Here is a 20737-nt window from a genome sequence, read left to right as displayed (position 1 = left end):
CGTATGGCGTAACTGAAGACCACTTGTCACAACAGGAAATGCACGATACACCCAAGTTTGCATGTTAGGAAAAATGCAAATTTCTTAAAATTGCTGTTTTTTATCCATAGGAATAAAAAGCAAAAAAAGGCCAGACACGGCAGAAAATGGATGTATATTCACTAACTACAGCCCAAGTTTTCAACTGGTTAGAAGACAGGAGAGCAACACATGCCCTTCCCTTATAGCTGCCAAAGAAAAGTGATGGGACGGTTGGTGAGTGAGGGATGCTCCCTAGTTCTACCTCCTTGTTAACCACCTGGTTTACTACTATGTTACCAAGTTTTTGACCAATTCCAGCTTATCCTGAAAGACACTCTTAAATAAAGGTAATCATTTGTATTGCCATCAGAACACACCACTGTGGAGAGAGAGTCAATGATACATGAAAGTAACAGCAAACTCGTTAGAAACTTTTCACTTTAAACAGTGTATAACTCTACACATAAACATGATGTAATAACAATCTTTGTCAATTTGAGGTTATTTATTCTAGCATGATTACAAACAAATTTGGAAGTTTTCACAAGATGATGAGTAGACGTCACAAAAATCTTGACATGGGAGTAGCAATGAAATCAGTGCTGACCTAAGATTTATATCCGTAACCAGTGAATAATGTGTTTTAGTAAGTAAGCCCAGCATTAGCACAATCACTAATGTGTAGCAAATCTGGCTGATGAGTTGCACTATTGCATGGACTTAGTTTTGGGTCAGCACTGTTAAGGGTATTCAGCACGAGCATATAGCACCAAGTTGTGCTTCACTGTTGAAAAAAAAAAATACTGATATGTCGTTCATTTATTTACTTTATTTTTCTCGGAACAACACATATAATGTATATGTGAAGGATTTACTTCAATTCTTCTTATTGTCATTAAAGTGGAGGACAAATGATACTGAAAATGGTGTTTACATCTGTTTAACACAGCTTTGTACAATGGGATGTCTGTCTACAATAAGAAGCACTAGAGGAAATGGTTCAAGCCCTGTTAACCATGGCTAATGTGTAAATAGTTGCAATATTACCATAAATGATGTTGCCATGGCAACAGTGTCAAATTTGGTGAATTAGAGATCATATCTTTATCCCAAGACATCAGTAGTTTTCTTCAACAACCATATTCAATTTCAAATGAGGTAAAGAATCACAATTCCTATCACTTGGTTCCTACATGCTGTGTGGCAATTTGATGCACAAATTTTTATGTACAAAGGAGAGGTGCATCCTGGAATAACTGTCAAGACTAAAGAGATAACTAGAATGGCAAATGCTATATCACCTCATCCAAAAAAGTTTCTATCTAAAATTATGGCCCAAGCTAAATATGGAATTTAAATACATCTAAACAAAAACTAATGAATATATTCTTTGTACAAACTTGAACATGAAATGTTGGTAATCTTGATAATTCACCAAGATCTAGAAAAATAAAAGTAAATGCAAAACACCTATAACCTTTTTGCTTGTGTAATAAATGTGAGTACTTCAAAATAAATTTTGAAACTAACGAAAAAAATACTTCCAAGATGCACAGTTTCATAATAATAGGTTCATATTCCTAATTTTAGGATATTCAGAAAATACAGGAATATTAGACTACTAACTTACATTCTAACAGAAATTTGTTGCACAAAAAATTTCAACATTTCACATAAAATGAAAAAGAATCATACTTAAAATAAATTATAAAAATCTGAGTTTTGAATATTCAACAGCATTGGCACTAAATACCTTACAAAGGAGACAAATTCTAAAATTAAATAATAGAAACAGACATCCATGTGGTAAGGGAACACTTTCAAAAAAACATCAATTACCAGACTTCTGCCTCTGACACAGTATGTGATGGAGAAAAAAAAAATTCTTTCCATACATAATGAAAAACTTTTGTTTTTTGCGTATCATTTTAATTCAATAAATACATAAATGTGTATTCTTATCACTGACCTCAAACTGGAGCTAAGGCATAAACAGGTATAAATATTTCCTGTACTCTGTTATTCACTCACTTCAAACATCTACTATACACAAAATAAATGTATTATATGCTGATACATAGCAGTTACCAGAACCATAATGTGCATAAAATTTTGTTAACATCTGTGAACACTTTAGATAAATGCACAGCAATTTCAACACTATACCAAAAGGTTATGATATGCGATGTAAACTTCCGTGCAGACACATACAGCAGAGATGCTCTGTTCTATAAGGAGCAATAAAACATCACCAGTATATATGTACAATAAGTTAAAGTATACTATATATTACAAATTTATAAAGTTAGTATACAATAAAACTATGCATTTACATATACACTGAAGAAGCATATATTGCATATACTTAATACTGGATGTGTAAACGCACACTGCATATCATATGCTCATTTCACTTTCATTAATTCCATGCTTTTAAAGGAATGTGATGGTTATTTATCATCTTGGTAGAGGGGGAAACTATTCCTTAGTGTGTTTGTGTAATATTTACAGTGAAGTTAAGTTCAGAAATACCAGCCGCAGCTACAGCAACAACCATCACCCCACAACACTGCTACAGATCTATGGGGTTGTACATTACAACTTCAAAAGGTATATTGAAATGATTAGTAGCCAAACAAACGAACAAAAATACGACTTTGGTTCTTGTGTGACTGCCTCAAGACAGAGAGAAAGAGAGAGAGAGAGAGAGAGAGAGGGAAAACAAGCTAAAGTAATAAAATGCTTAAGAATATTTTTTATATTTTCCTATAAATTTTGATTTGCCAGTCATGTTATAATCACAAATGACTTACAAGTTCTCAACTCTAAAATGAATACAAGTAGTTATTAGTTTAGCTTTTTACTTGTATCAAAATGAGAGCAGAAATGTGTGAAATGCAAACACACACCTCCCTGATTGAACACACCATGAGGTTAACACCAACCTATCCACTGACTTGTAACTACGTATCATGCTGGTCCCAGTAACATGCTGTACAAAACTACTTTATTCATGAAGAGCCAGTGTAAGCACTTATCATTTTCTTTATACCTAACAGAAGAAGAGTATTAACAAGAGATCATAAAAATAATGCAACCAAATATGCATGTTACGCAGAAATAGATATCAAAGTAGTGAACACTTCATAAAAAAAACCTCATTTGCTGCTTCTTTTTAAATCAATTCTTGAATTCATTAAATACAAAAATAGGCTTTTGTTTTCTGCTAAATCTACCCCTGTACTGTATTTTCTATCTTCTAAGAGAACGCTGTTATTTGCTCACAATCCAAGAACAGTCATCATTAAATATGAACATCTCTTCCGGCACCATTCCATAAATGCAAAAATGAAATCAAACTTAGTATGTCCTAGTATCATAAACTTTGGCTTCTTTTAAGCATGTGTATCAAGTTGTGAAATATGAGCTACTATAACTTATAAGGAATACAGTATCTACGCCTTACTTTTCAGGAATTCAACCACAAATTTCAAGAATAAAAAAGTATTTAAGTATATACCTTTCTGTGCAGCTCTCTCCCCCTACTTTGCTAAATACTTGTATACTAATTCTATCTTCATAGAAGTTTACTTTCTGAACTAAGCATCAGAAAAATTGAGTCAATGTACAGGTGGAAACCCAAGCAATCCCTTTCAAACAGTAGGATCATCATCTTCACTCTCCATCCCCAGGTCATATATTGGGGAGCTGTTTTCCTCCTAGGCCTTTACATGGTCAATGCGACGGACAGTGCAGCACAGGACCATAGAGAAGATCATGGCGAGAACTTCAATGAGTACTATAGCTGCAACAACTCCAAGGACTTCATAGCTGTGTTTGTGGATCAACTGTATCATCCTCTTTGAACAACCCTGTAATTACATCAAAATATGAACATTCAAGATACTATCACAGTAACTTACAAAATAATATGTTAAGGGCCAAAAGCTTAATTCTTTACATAAATTACAGCAGTTAGTTACTAATAAAAAATACAGTATGAAATCCAGCTCCATATGATTTTGAAGTGTTTACTAGTACAGTAAAACGCATAAAACAAACATATTTCACTTGTTGTTGTAAGGTAGTGCAACTGTACCTTATCAGTCATATCTTATAATTAAGTGTGTTGGGATAATATCAACTCTCCAAAATTGGATTACTGAACTACAGACCATGTTAAAGATCAATGGTCTTTGCTCTGCTATCACATATGATAGGGGAATGATGAATTTAAAATACATGTAAATAATAGTAGGTCAGCAATAGAATGATAAAAAAATGTTCCTAACTGCCAAGTTGTTCAGCCTAATTTAAAAAAAAGATACAAGAAAAATTCTGCAATTGATTATGAGTTGCAATAGTTACAAAAACAAACAGCATTTGGCTAACATGCACACAAAACTCCTATACTGCACTGTATAACAAACTGACTGCGCTTCCAGCAAAGAAGAAAAAGTAACTTTACCTTAGCAGTACATCACCTTGTTAAAAATCCCAAAACTAAAGCACCACTGAATTTTTACCCCTATAAACAGACTACAGCATGAGTGAGAAATCTTGCAGCTTTTATTTCTCTTGAACCACTTTGGGATTCAAAAATTAAATCCCAAAACTATGCATTCTGAAAAACTTCATGGCACTAGCGGGCTTTGGCTGCTACCTAAACTGATCTTACTTTACTTAATCTACTGTGTGTCCTACTGGACCACAAAAGTGCTCTGACCACTCAATCAATAATGGACTCTCCATACTTCAGAAAATATTGGTTATAATGTTCTTGAAAAAATAAACATCTCCATATTGCAAGAGTCCACTCTTAAGGTAGCAGCATGAACTTCACAATAAATGTCCAAAGTTTCTGACAAAAGAACACTGGTAAACACTGCGTCCCATAAGGAAAAGTAACCAGAAGAAATTTTACAAATAAATTTGTATCTGTATGATGGACATATAAATTTCCCCATGACATAATTTTTTAAAAGATCTGGCGTCTGATTTTCATCATCATGAATATGTAACAGCAGCCACTCCTTGAAGGACTAGACAATGTGATAAGCTCAAGATTTTCAGGTATTCAAATTACATGGACAGTCATAAAATGAGTGGCCAGTCAAAAATTTCAAGCTCACGCATGGCATGAGAGCCTTTGGCACTGTACCTACACAACAAAGGTTAGGATAGTCTAGTGATATTCCACAATTTATGCTTTATGCTTTACTTTTTTGGATGAAAACTTTTTAAATTTAATAACCACCAGGTACATTTAAATACTGTTTTTCTAAAGGACAATAGCTAACTTTGTTCATGTTCTTTTTGGTAATCATGCTGCAAGAGGGGTAAAATTAATTCATGTTCTTCAAGGCAAGGCACTGGATGGAAGTAAATGGATATCACCCACAACAATGACTGCTTTTTTAGTGTTGTTAATAATAATTGGTATGTAAACACAGCTTAGTCAATTTTTTCTGCCAATAAGCTACCTGTTGGTATAAACTAAACCCACCATATGCGATGATATCATATGTCAAAAGAATTACTTCCCTTGCATAGAATTTATACAGACAACTATATTCAACTCCTGTCATGAAGATAAGTCTACAAAATTATAACCATTTAATACAATAGCAAATATTAAGACAACAACAGAAAAATATAAATGCACTGTAAATAACAAATTAAGAATTTACTGTATATTTATTTAGAAACACATACAAACATTTCATGTAAGAATGACTGCCTTTAAATATTAAAAAAAAATTAAGCTTAGTGACAAAAAACCAAGTAATCAATAAATACTGTAAAAAATGAACCCTTTTACCAATGCTTAAGAAATAGAGCTCTGTCTTGTAAAATAACAACTACAAATTTTAAAGTACACCCTGTATAAGGGAAACCCTTCAAAATACTTTGTAAACAAATTCATTGCAAGGAAAAGTTATAAATTATAAATAAACGATTTCCTTGTTTTACCTCAGAATGGATGGTACCAGGGAGATGGCCTGCTAAAGGAACTTCACGAGCTAACTCGCACACAGTCTCGTCTTCGCTCACACAACATGAAGGAGGCACCTTGTAAGTACCCAGCACTCCAGAGACTCCAATTTCCATGCCAGCACCTTTCTCGTCAGCTCCATTGTAACGGGATTCAGCCCAGTCACTTGGACTAATTGCACCACAGCACTTAAGCTGTAATGCATACATAAAGGATTACCAAAGCTGTAATGAATAGAGAAAGGATCGCCAAATTTTCTTTCTGACATATGAAACAAATTAATCATCCTGAGAGAGAAATTTTCTTATGTAAATCCACTGCCTTACAGAAAGGACTAAGAGAGTGGCTGATCTTTTGTAAATGAAAAACATTGCCTTGTTTACTTACCTCCCTCTGGATAACATCAAAGGCGCTAGTTTTCATTTCGGCAAATCCATAATCGTGTTGGATAGAACTGGCAAGCGAACTCTCTGCCAGACTTGTGAATCGTCCTTCATTCGACTTCAGCCAGATTCCAGCAGCAATCTGACCAGCAAACAACACCAATACCAGAGCGAAGAACTGTTGGAGAAAAGATTTTTTTATGCAGTAGAACCACAACAAACCTTGGGAAACTGATCTGTTACAGATAAATACATACTGTACATGGGGCTTGATGACATTATCAAATACTATTACATTGACGCTGCTCTGCAGCAATGAAGAGGAGCAAAAATGTTGCAAATGGATTTTCCTTTCCCAGAAGCACATGATTGAAGGGCAATACTGTAGTTTACCTTAGGAGACATGGCTCACCTACTATTATGGGGTTAAGTCTTCCCACAACAACCCTTCATTCAGCTCTCCTCAGCCTGAGAGTATAGTGGATCTGTATCCTAAACTACAATTCTGGGTCCTTGGCAGTGCAGTCTTCAGTTAATATACGTACTGACCAGTCGTACGTGGCTGCTGTTAGCCTTATGTTAGAGAGAGGCTCATCTGCTTTTTGTGAGATATTTCTTTCCAAAGAAGATTCACAATCCCCACCAGCAGCTCCTCTACCTCGGGACTAGATATATTAGAATCCAACACCACTGTACATACATTCTCTCTCTCTCTCTCTCTCTCTCTCTCTCTCTCTCTCTCTCTCTCTCTCTCTCTCTCTCTCTCTCTCTCTATATATATATATATATATATATATATATATATATATATATATATATATATATATATATATATATATATATATATATATATATATACACACATGGATCCAAAGTAATGTATAAAGTTTACAAAGTGTATACTTTTTACAAATACATTTTGTCTTGCTAATCAAGTTTATTACCATGAATTCTTCTGTGCATAATTAAGTAGCATATATATATAAAAATGATTTGCAACTCAACTTAGCGAATTTCGTTACTTCCAGACTCGTCATTGTGAACGGCAATAAAAAAATTTTAGTTTTAAGCTATTGACTTTGCAAGTAAAGTGTATGTGATTATCTTTTAGTTTTGATAAAAGTTCTCACTAGACTGTACAGTACAGCCTAGTCACAGTGTAATGTGTCTGCTAGACTGCTAAATTTATGCTTGTAAAGTAATTTTTTCAAAAAGGGAAAGTATCAGTTTGTATAGCTGGCTACCAGGTACTAAGAAATTCTGAGATCTTTGGTTAAATGAAGTGTAATTCCATGCATATAAGAACCGTGTAAGTATTTCAGAACAATCACACTACCGCAAATTATTATTGTTAATAATAAAATCTTTAAAAACAATTCATATAAGAATTTTATTACTGGGATTTTGTTTCACAGAGAACGTGCTCTGAAATTTTAACAGCATCCATTTGCAAAAGTCAAATAACATAGCTGTACCTAAATTGACTGTACTTTTAAATAAAACTGCTGATTTACTTTATCCTACTATACGGCACTTATTATTGTCATCATGCGCCATTTGCACTCCGGTAATGTTTATATTCTCAGACACGGCTGACGGAGTTTGACCGTCAGCGTTACCATTTTTTACTTTTTTGTCAATTAAAGCTTAATTTATGAATGAAGCTTATCTTTATTTAAACAAACAGTTGTCGACTTGTTGAAAACTTGCTCATTATGAGTGGTGACTTCCATGAGTAAAAATGAAAATGAATTTTTATTCGTCGTTCGCGCAATGGAGAAAAAGGTTGTAACTGCGGCTGAAGAAACGAATCATGTGCAAGTTGCTGAACGTTTTGCAATTTAAACAAACAAATTGCAAAACGTTTATTCGTTTCTTCAGCCGCAGCTACAACCTTTTTCTCCACTGCGCGAAGGATGAATAAAAATTCATTTTCGCTCATGGAAGTCACCACTGATAAAAGCAAGTTTTCAACAAGTTGACGACTGTTATGCAATTCTAAATACACGTTCGGGTGTTACGGTAAAGACGCAGAGAATGAAGAAGTTGCAGCAACTAAAATCGGAAAACAGCTGATTCTCATCTTAGTTGTTTATGCAGGTTCTGCTGCTGCCTGTGTCCCCTGCTTTTGCTGAGCACAGGTCATTGAAATAGCAAGTGGTTTTTTAATTATAAGAAATAGCAGTGAATTATTAAATGAGCCAATAAGTTTATTAAGCCTGGTTGGATCTGTGACGACTCGCATTTAGCCAGTCGTCTGTAAATACGTACGCACACGCACGCAATATCATAAACGAGAGAGAGAGAGAGAGAGAGAGAGAGAGAGAGAGAGAGAGAGAGAGAGAGAGAGAGAGAGAGAGAAGCAAAAGCAAAGCAAGTGCGCAGTTTGCCTTAAAGCCATAAATACGTGTATTGATGCTCAAATACATAGACTGAAAAATATATGTATGCCACATTACACTGCTGTATTTCGTACTATTCTGCACTGATATAAACGAATTGAAATGCAGATACTGTACCCGAGAGAGAGAGAGAGAGAGAGAGAGAGAGAGAGAGAGAGAGAGAGAGAGAGAGAGAGAGAGAGAGAGAGAGAGGGGGTAGTGTTTAGTAACCTATGGTAAAACAAAGATGTTCGTAGTTTTTTATATATTGCTTTTTTGTATTTTACATTATTTTGGTGTACTATACATTTTTTTTTATTTTACATTATTTTTGTATATTTTACAAATGTAACTTATAAGTATACCCAGGAAGTAGGTAGAGCTATAGCAATCGGCTATGTTTTTACTATGTTACACAATCCACTACTACACTGTGTATTTTCAAAAAAATTCATTTAGCAAATACGTACCTGTAACTGAATAGGCGAATAAATATTTTAGACAATGAAAATATCAAAATACCATTTAGGATAGGCTATCATTTGTTTTATATATGGAACCGCTGTTCACTAGAAGCTACGAAAGTTACTCCAGGCACGGTCTTGTGTTGGCTATTTACCAATCTTTGTTACCTCGTTAAATTGAGGTGTCAATACACACTGTACATACATACATACATATACACACATATATACACAGTACATATATATATATATATATATATATATATATATAATTTATATAGTATATATATATATATATATATATATATATATATATATAAATAATATATATATATATATATATATATATATATATATATATATAAATATATATATATATATATATATATATATATATATATATATATATATATATATACACAATGCAAATGCAATGGTATTAAGTTATAACACACAGACATAAGTTACTTCGAAAGGCCTGTGTGCACCCTGGAAGGTGGACACATCCCTTGAAATGGCCGATGATTCTTCTTGTCGAGGCAAATATCAACCACATGTTGGTCAGTCAATCTCTTCAATCCATAAACTTATATAAAATGAGATATATTGGTGCAAGGTTGCGGCATAAGAAAATGGTATCTGATGTTTATAGATCATACCGTATGGAGTTAGTGATAATGAAAACAAACTGCAGAGACTAGTTGAGTATTTCTGACGAACTTGTAAGTAAACGGAAGCAAAATATAAGGGTATCACGGTAAATGAAAATTAGCAACCTGGAGCGATGACTACTATTAACATGAGTAGTTGAAAAATGGTATCAGGTGACTCCCGTATGTACCTTGAGAGTAAATGTAATGGATGATGGTAGAATGAACGATGAGGTGAGTCAGAGAATACGTCAAGCAATGAAGGTAATGAAGGTACCACCAGCGTGTAGGCTATGCAAGAGGCCGCGAGGGAAGACGAGTTTCTCTGACAGCTAAGTTTGAAAAGTATGAAGGGATTATTGAGCACCTCTCCTTTACGAAGCTATGAGTGGATGGAGAATGCAATTGGAAGAAAAGATGTTTTAATCTCTCGAGATGAAATGTTATATCTGTATATGTGGAAAGTGGACTGTTTGATATGTATAAGTGGAGTAAGGAGTGCAAGAGCAACAAATGGGGAAATACAAAGTGGTAAAAGGTTAGAAAAAGTGAAAAGACAGATCAGCGTGTTTAAAAATGGTCTGGTCATGTGGAGAGGATGGAGGACGAATGGATAGTGAAGTTTGGAGCCGATGGGCCTTGATATTCACGAAGTGGAAATGCATATGAGATAGTTATGAGTGTCACAATGCGTATGGGATTCGACACAATGCTGGTGGGTCTTCTTGTATATAAATATAAATATGTAATATGTATATAATTATAATTACACACACATATACTGTATGTATATATTAATGTAAGTAAAAATTACCTGAGAGATTTAAATTTACACACTGAATGCTCAGAAGGAAAACCCAACTGCTGTCCACGTAAAGTTTACCTTAAGAGAGAGCTAATTCTCTCAAATCAATCGTTCATTACATTAGCAGTCCTACATATGAAAAATTCATAATACTGTACCATGTGAAATGTAAAATGTTAAAATCTGCATCAACGGACGTTAACTGCTTCTCACATCATTCAACATTGTTTACTTATGTCTACATTTCTGATTATTTTAATGATATTGTAAAGAGGGCTTCCATGATAAGAGTTATACATCAGCATTACAACAATGTTTGAAGGGAAAAGGAGAGTCATTTGAAAATGAATAAGATTTCGAGATATCCCATGAACTGGGATGTGCACCGTCTTCTCAGGTGTGTGTCAGCGCTGAATGACCTCGTAGGTCCCAGCGCTTGACCTTTGGCCTCGAATCTTATATTCCAATTCCAATTTCTCAGGTGTGTGGCTTTGCATTTTAATACATTTTTATCTATTTATTAATTTATTAACTTATTTTTTCTTTTTTAATAAGTGGGATCTCTTCTTTACATATTTCCCTCTACCTCCTTTTACTTCTTCCTAATGAACATCTTAATATTCTTTGGAAGCTTGAATTTTAAGCCAATGGCCCCTTTGGTGGACTTGTTCCTTATGAATACATTTCATCTTCTGAATAATAACAATAATAATAATAATAATAATAATAATAATAATAATAATAATAATAATAATAATGAATAATAAATCGAGATACTTACGGTAGCCAACATGCACTGAGATTCTTGGAAGGCACCGCAGCAGCCCAGGAAGCCCATGATGAACATGACGCCTCCGACGGCCATCAAGAAGTAGAGAACGTAGTTATAGCCTTCGATATCCGTTGTCACGGGGGCCATATTGGCACCGTCCAGGTACATCCATAATGCTGTTCCCAACAACGCGCCTCCAAGTAACTGCAAGCATAAGAAAAAATGAAATCAGTTTGACACAGCACGAAATCTCTGTACAATCAGAAGGCGATACAGTTTCACATTGAAAACTAAACTACTTCTCTCTCTCTCTCTCTCTCTCTCTCTCTCTCTCTCTCTCTCTCTCTCTCTCTCTCTCTCTCTCTCTATATATATATATATATATATATATATATATATATATATATATATATATATATATATAATATATATGTAGTTTCCCTTTCAGCGCTGAATGACCACATAGGTCCCAACGCTTGGCTTTTGGTCTAAATTCTATATTCTATTCTATTCTCAATGTACAGTCTGGGTTCTGTCAAACTTTTTCCTGTGAGCCTTGATAATCCCGCAACATGATGTCATACTCCAAGAAATCACACTTTATCTTCCCTAAGCGACAGAATGAGTTTATCAACTCAAGATAAACTATAACAACAACATCAAAATTGTATGATAATGCGCGGCATCTTTTAATCCCACGCACTACTGATAGTGGCTCGTAACAGCTACAAGCTGTTGAGCCTAAGGCATTGTTGGTAACTGATGCTTGTAGCTACCAATGACAGGAATATACATTACAGAGAATATTCATAAATTACGGAGAATTTTCTCGTTATCATTTACCCAATTACAAAAGCCATTAGCTCTGAAACTGCACCTGAATTGTGACCACACTTTAAAAAGCGAGACGATTCTTTAATGTTTGATCAAGCAGCCTACGACAACGAGAATGACCGCCACCTGGGTACAGCCTTGCCTTTGTTTACAATACACACTGCCTACAGCTGCTGCCAGCAACTAGAATTTATTTGACAGGGCAAAATTTCTTTTTATATTTATATACATATTTTTTTTACTACTAAACAGGAAGTACGAACAACGTAAACATTTATAAAGTTGTTCATACGCGGAACAAACCTTCGGTCCTAACACTTAATATCTAGCTGCACTTTAAAGACCCCAAGAACTTTTTAAATTTAGTGAGGAAGTCGCCACTTTATGGAGGGGATAAAGTCCATAATGAACTAGTGTGCATACAGACACTTATTCAAGTCGTTTCAACACTTTTTTTTTCGTACACGGATCTCTTATTATCTGGAAGTTTACTAAGCACGTTTATGCCTTTGAATAATAATAATAATAATAATAATAATAATAATAATAATAATAATAATAATAATAATAATAATAATAATAATAATAACACTGTCAAACACTGGAACTACCAACGCCTCTCACACGTTTCATTCCCGTTCTTTTTGTATATTTCTGATTAACAACCAAACCTTAATCGTCAAAATCAAAGAAAACCCACAGAGAAGCAGGGAAGAAATCTCTAACAAGAAAATACGGTGCGAAAACAAAATTAGCAATAAGGGGAGCGATGGAGGCGACACCAAGTTAGAAAGTAGCAAGATCGGGTGAATGAAAACTGGTTTTGCCACCTGGTGAGCATTCACTATTCCTTCCTCCTGGCTTCTGAGAACAGAAGTGAAAATGTCACCACCAAACTCAGAGCTCTTCCGCGTTCGACAAAATTTCTGACGACTCCCTACGACGGAACAAAGAAGAATGTTTTTTTTTTTTTTTTTTTTTGTCTTTTTTTATTAGCGAATAGAAAAGCCCCTCTTTGAAATGCAAATATGATCTCCTTGAGCTGCGAAATATCCATAGCAGGGTGTACTTTCTTTCTGATGGAATGCGCTGCTGTGGGTACTGTTCTGACGGACATTCATTCGGTACAAATTATTCTCCCCAAAAGGGACACCTTGCGATTGAAGTTTTCTGACCATTACAGACAACGCCAGTAACACTTGACTATTCTGCCCTAAAATGGAAGACTGCAGTGTCTGGAAAATAACAAAACTGAGAAAAATGGTAGATACCCCCTCGCCTTACTACTGATTTTGCAGATACTGCAAATGGGACCCCCTAAATACTCGTGGAAATCATTGAAGAATCATTCTGAAACTGCAGTAACTTGTGTATTAATGTTTCACGAGGCCAATAAGTGGCATATCCCAGTTTAGAAAATTTTGCAGATACTGCAGTTTTCCATTTTAGGGCAGTATACTACCGTAGCTACCTTTTACTCTGTGATTCGACTCAACCAATGTGAAAAAATTCCAGCGAGGGTTCTCAGGAGGGACATACAACTACTCATACCCTGGTTAACAATGAGGTTTGAGCCAACTCCTCACAAGACGTCGATCAAGTTTTAGGTAATCCTCATCCCAAATTACGGTCAGTGTGAGTCTGAAAAACTTCTGGGGAAAGCGCAGTGTTGCAGATGAAGGACAAGGCCCACAGACTTTGTATGGAAAACTGCCTAGGCTTGCCTTCTACATCCATATCACAATCCTGACACGAGTTAGTCTACGTTCTAAGACTGGCAATGTAATTTTTTCCAGCACTCTAAGCCTTGCAATGTGATATACCCAGCGCTCCAAGCCTTGTAATGTAATTTGTCCAGTGCTCCGCGGCTTGCACAGTAATTCGAACAGCGGCCTTAGGCCTTGCACCGTAACTCCAAATTTAGTAAGAAACGTCATTTTCACAGTCCTATCCGGATGGGCTACGTTTGAAAACATCCTCAGCGCCTTACCAAATACGTGGAATCTATACAAACATATAAACATACCCACATATATGAAGGAAAAGAGGAACGCTCTGTCCAGATGACTGGCAGGGAAGCCACCCACGATAATGAGATGAAAAACACATGCAAAAATAGGCAAAGAGAAGGGATATAGAACCAAGGAACCGTGAGATTAAGGCAAGCGGGCTTGCAAAAATATTTGGCTTGGTATCCACATGATGTTGGCCTCACCCAAAACACTTCTGTTCCCGTAAAGACTTTCAACTGAGCTTTCCTTATTTTTATAATTATCATACTTATTAGCTATTCTTTAAATGACTATTAATACTACTACTATTACTAACTAGCGTAAACAGTTATTTTTTCCTTCCGTTCGTTCGTCCTGACTATTTGCGATATGACGCGTATGTTTGAATGACACAAGGAAAGGTAATCCAGAATTCCCCGCATTTTCCGTTACCTTGTTCTTTTAATTATCGAAGTTTACATTTCAGTGCTTTCTGATCCTCCACCTACCATGTCATTCCATCTACGTTCCTACACCCGACACAAATTCCAAAAGAAATTCCATATTATCAATACCTTCTGATGGCTTTTCGACATCTTTTTGCACGAAGCTATCATTTCTCTATTGAACTGTTCCACAGAGGAAGATGGTTAGGCGATTCCATAACTCCATATCAATAATAATAACAACTTCATATTTTACTAAGAAAAAACTACATGACGTGACATCATTCTGTATTTAAAAAACCTAACGCAAACTATATCAGCGCAATGATCGTTGGAAATTTAGAAAACCCATTTCAAAGATTTTGGCCACACAAAATGTGTATACACATTAATTTCCCAAGACGTGAACTGTGTATGTGTATACACATTTATTTCCCAAGACGTGAATTGTGTATGTGTATACACATTTATTTCCCCAGACGTAAATTGTGTATGTGTATACACATTTTTCCCCAAGACGTGAATTGTGTTTGTGAATACACAATCATTTCCTAAGACGTTAATTGTGTGTGTATACACATTTTTCCCCCAAGACGTGAATTGTGTTTTTGTGTATGTGTATATACATTTTTCCCAAGACGTGAATTGTGTGTGTATATACATTTTTTACCAGGACGTGAATTGTGTATGTGTATACCAGGACGTGAATTGTGTATGTGTATACCAAGACGTGAATTGTGTGTATATAAATTTTTTCCCAAGACGTGAATTGTGTAAGTGTATACTGTACACATTTATTTCCCAAGACGTGAATTACTAGTCACAAAATTAACTGATGCCATAAAAATAATCGCTCGCTGCAAGACTTCCTCCATTCAAAGACCAATGAACGATACACTCCTTGCATGGGTGTATAAGCGATATACACCCAGAATCCTTTAACCAGCACCTTAATGAATACTGAACAAGGTATCATTTCTTCCGTACAAGGAAATAAGTAAATCAACTAGAAATATCCTACAAAATAAGTTCACGTGAAATACCAAATGTGAATCATTTCTAGGCGACTCTTCAAGAAAGTTAAGAAAGGGGAGGAAATTACCGCCTTAACAGGAGAAAAGTTTTTTTTTTTTTTCAGTCTTAAAAGTAAACAGCTGCACACGATAACAAGCAAAGGAGGGGCAACGTGAAAGTCATCCTGAATCCTCGAATCCTCCCACATGGCAGCATCCACCCATCAGCAAAGGAACCTCCCCCTTCCCCCCACCCTTCCATGAAGGATGACAACCCCCACCAAGGATCCACAGCCCTCCTCCTCCTCCGCCATCGTTCACAGGCACTGTAAGTCTGTCAACACAACAGACTACACAAATCGAACAATAGGCCTATGGGACCATCGGGAGAAAATGAAAGGCCGAACGGGATGAGGGCGCCATCGGAAACGTCAGAGGGACATTTTCCCCTTCGGAAGGAAAGCATTTATTTGGGAACCTTTTCCCCACACAGGCTCTGAGAGCTAGCTCTAGCTGGCTGCAAGTCGGAGTGTGCGCCCCGAGCGACCAAACAAAGTGTATTGATCCACGTGGGGAGGTGGCTGGGTGCCTGGGCCAAAGGGCGCACACCAGCGGAGGAAAACGGGGAAGAGGAGCGACATCGGCAGAGGGCACGACCACCATTCTCCTCCTCCTCAGAAGAAGAAGAAGAAGAAGAGGAAGAGGAAGAGGACGCTAAAGGAGAGGGAGAGAGACGCCGAGTGTCAAGGGAGGAAGGTGTGCAAAGGAAAAGGGAAAGATCCTCCACATTGGACGCTGGAACAGCCGCTGAAGGTGTCCACTACGATGGGGAAAATTAAGAAGGCTCGTTTCAGACCTTTCGACACGAAGGGTCGACATGACGGGTCAGACGTCGATGCAAAGGCGCCCCCCTCCCCCCCCACCACAATGCACAGGTAGACACACACGAACGAGAGAGAGAGAGAGAGAGAGAGTTATGCTAGGTCAGGATAACCTTAAAGGATAGAGACCAAACCGCAAACACCCTTCGTCAAGGGGAGACACCAACAGTTATTAAAGCATACGAAATATTAATAATGGCAGACGACCACCGACTGACGTGACGTCCAGGGGACGCGAGGGGAAGGGGGATTAAATGCCACGGAAGTCATGCACAACATTTCTGGCAGTTCAGGCATCGAACGATATCAACAAGTGATAACCACACCCGCCGAGAGAGCTGGGAGGACGCACTCAAGGGCTGCTCGGTACTTCACACCGTCACACACGCCCATTGGGGTGACAGACTTAGTGGCTGCTATATGAACTCTCTCTCTCTCTCTCTCTCTCTCTCTCTCTCCACAGCACAATAATGTAAGTTGTCTAAAAGAAGTCTGTTTAGTAAGTGAGGCTTCTAGGTAGCTTTATAGTTGACGGTAGGACATCACAGAAGACTGACAGGACAACGTATGGTCATAAATTTCCTTACTGACGGAAATAAAAGGGTACCAAGCTGGCGTCGCAACTTCCAGGGTCGTAATGGCTAATAACGTCAAGCTGTTTCCTAGCCACCATAACTTTTGAATATATTGCCTCCCGTGACCTCAAAATGACCAAATATGCTCCACATCTTTCAAAAAAAGAAAAAGTTTAAAGAAATGTTTTCCACGTACAAAACCTTACAGGCACATTCCATATACTCTATTATTAATATTAATACTATCCTTTATTACTCCTGGTTCATAAGTGACAGCGCCACACGGCTTCCGTTCGATCGATATAAAGCAAACCTCTGGAGAGAGGGGATGAGTCCTCGTTTGTTTTCCCACAAACACCGTATCATTTTCATTAAGGCAATTCTTTATTGCAGCACACCCAGCCACGTAGTCATTCCTTTCAGTATTGGCTCTTGATGAAATGTCGAAATGGAGTCTGCCTAATCGCTTTCGAGATTCCACAATTCAGCTTCCTAAACACTTATCTTTGTAATTCCACAATTCAGTTTCTAAATAACTTATCTTTATAGTTCCACAATTTAGCTTCCAAATAAATTATCTTTACAATTCCACAATTCAGCTTCCAAGTAACTTATCTTTATAATTCCACAATTCAGTTTCTAAATAACTTGTCTTTATAGTTCCACAATTTAGCTTCCAAATAACTTATCTTTATAATTCCACAACTCAGCTTCCAAGTAACTTATCTTTATAATTCCACAACTCAGCTTCCAAGTAACTTATCTTTATAATTCCACAATTCAGCTTCCAAGTAACTTATCATAATTTCACGATTCAGTTTCCAAATAACTTATCATAATTTCACAATTTAGCTTCCAAATAACTTATCTTTATAATTTCACAATTCAGCTTCCAAGTAACTTATATTTATAATTCCTAAATTCAGCTTCCAAGTAACTTATCTTTACAATTGCACGATTCAGCTTCCAAATCACTTATCTTCATAATTCCACAATTCAGATTCCAAATAACTTATCTTTATAATTCCACAATTCAGCTTCCAAATACCTTATATTCATAATTCCACAATTCAGCTTCCAAATCACTTGTCTTTATAATTCCACAATTCAGCTTCCAAATCACTTAACTTTGTAATTCCACAATTCAGCTTCCAAATCACTTATCTTTACAATTTCACAATTCAGCTTCCAAATAACTTATCCTTATAATTCCACAATTCAGCTTCCATGTAACTTATCTTTATAATTCCACAATTCAGCTTCCAAATAACTTATCTTTATAATTCCACAATTCAGCTTCCAAAAACCTTATTTTTATAATTTCACAATTCAGCTTCCAAAAAACTTATTATTATAATTTCACAATTCAGCTTCCAAATAAGTTATCTTTATAAATCCACAATTCAGCTTCCAAAAAACTTATCTTTATATTTTCACAATTCAGCTTCCACATAACTTATCTTTATAATTCCACAACTCAGCTTCCAAAATATGAAACCTTTATTCGCATCAATTCTTACTTTTGCTTCGGGACACGGCCTTCCGTAGATGGCCATGTAAAAAAGTGTTAATGGAGACTCCAAAAATGATGACCGACTAGCTCCTACACTTAAATTCGAATCACGATATACGGAAGGAAGAAGAGAATTCCAAAGACTTTAAAACTAATTCCCAAAGAAACATAATTCACTGATTAGCTTAGACCACTGAACATTACACTACTTGTCGCCTGTCGCAAAACACAATCCACAATTATCTGAAAGAAATTGTCAGCAGTTTACTGTCATACAAATAATTTTTCGAAAGCTTCTGTTACGATTTCAAGTTAATTGAAGGAAGCGAGTGCGTAAAGCGTAAAGCGTACCTAATAGGTGTTTGCGGTATTTTGCAAACCATAGTAGAATACCATAATCATTTGAGGGAGGGTGCAAGGTAAGTGCTAATTCCTATAAAGGCAAATGGATGGGTTATAACACTCAGGAAGTGGCAAGAGTATTTTGCCCTGCAGCCAAACTTGAGGTCCGCAATCGTCCAAGTTCAACTTTAACATTCATAAACACAAAATAAGTAGAAAATACTCCGAAGTTTCTTCTGCGCAATCGAGTTTTCTGAACATCGTATAATCAAGGCCACCGAAAACAGATCTTTCTTTCGGTGGTCTCAGTTAATGCTGTGAGAGCCGCGGCTAGTGAAACTATAACCACGGCCCGGTGGTGGCCTGTCCTATATCGTTGCCAGAGGTACGATTATAGCTAACTTTAACCTTAAATAAAATAAAAACTACTGAGGCTAGAGGGCTGCAATTTGGTATGTCTGATGATTGGAGGGTGGATGATCAACATACCAATTTGCAGCCCTCTAGCCTCAGTAGTTTTTAAGATCTGAGGGCGGACAGAAAAAAGTGTGGACGGACGAACAAGGGCAAAGCCGGCTCAACAGTTATCTTTTCAGAAAAACAAAATATAAAAGAATAAGATGAAATTAAAATGAATGACTAGACTACAGAGGAAGATATGAGTGCACCAAGAAAGACATAAAAAAAAGCCTTTTCCCTTACAAATAAGAGCGGGGGTCTTCTTCCCCTTAATGAAAGCAGAGAATCGTGCTGAATAGAGCTGCTGCATTTCTTTAACTCCTCCCTTCTTCTCCGTCTCTCCCTCTCATTCTGCTTCTTCCCCCTTTTTCATTATGTCATTCCCCTGGGGTCTGGCCGAGGTAGACTGTGATTGACGACCCCTGGTCCTCTGGCGCCCTACCAAACTGCTCTCTTCCGTGTGTCGTAAAATGGTCGGAGCTGAGATACATCTCTACGCAATATATGCCACGAAGGCATCTTGGAAAATTCTTATATATAATATATATATGTATATGTATATATATATATATATATATATATATATATATATATATATATATATATATATATATATATATATACACACATCTACACACACACATATATATCTACATATATATATATATATATATATATATATATATATATATATATATATATATATATATATATATATATATATATATATATACACACACACACAGCACAAACTATATTTGTGTGGTTGCGCATAAACATATTACGCAATTTCGGTAATATTCTGCGCATCCCTTGGAAAATATCGCCGAGCGCAAAAAAAAAATAAAAAAATAAAAAAATAAAAAAAGTAGCCTCTATCAAAATGCCAACCTGAAGCGAGAAAGGCTCTCAATAGGCTCCCATTCAACTCGTTATCGCAAAGTGGGCCAGAAAAAAAATATAAAGAAAGATTAGAAGATAAAACAAAATAAAAAGCGAAGTGGGATGAGGCGAGGTGACGTCAAGGCAGCTCAATACAATCTTTTAATGGCAGCCTCGGAGCCCAGCACAGATGCACTCTGCAGATCCGGCGTTGCTTTACATTAATCAGATTTCGTGCAGTTCTTTGCCCGGCCGAGACGGATGCAAATCGCTTCATCCGGCGTCAATTGTGTACAGGGCCGAAGGAGGTCACATTTTTTAAAAGGCGCG

General features: G+C 36.4%; 1 protein-coding gene across 1 annotated transcript in view; it reads right to left on the bottom strand.

Annotated features, from left to right (window-relative positions):
* Positions 1–507: 507 nt before the first annotated feature.
* Positions 508–20737, bottom strand: part of LOC136843927 (tetraspanin-1-like) — a 168156-nt gene continuing 147926 nt past the window's right edge. Inside the window, exons 2-5 of the mRNA XM_067112878.1 lie at positions 11481–11675; positions 6404–6577; positions 5995–6210; positions 508–3893 (exon numbers count right to left, since the gene is read on the bottom strand). Coding sequence (XP_066968979.1) covers positions 3741–3893; positions 5995–6210; positions 6404–6577; positions 11481–11675 — 738 coding nt within the window. The 3' untranslated portion in view covers positions 508–3740. The remainder of the gene's footprint in view (positions 3894–5994; positions 6211–6403; positions 6578–11480; positions 11676–20737) is intronic.

This window comes from Macrobrachium rosenbergii, chromosome 12, assembly GCF_040412425.1.
Source record: "Macrobrachium rosenbergii isolate ZJJX-2024 chromosome 12, ASM4041242v1, whole genome shotgun sequence".
NCBI lineage: Eukaryota > Metazoa > Arthropoda > Malacostraca > Decapoda > Palaemonidae > Macrobrachium > Macrobrachium rosenbergii.
The sequence above is the reverse complement of the archived record's forward strand: the minus strand, read 5'-3'. Positions and strand labels throughout refer to the sequence as shown.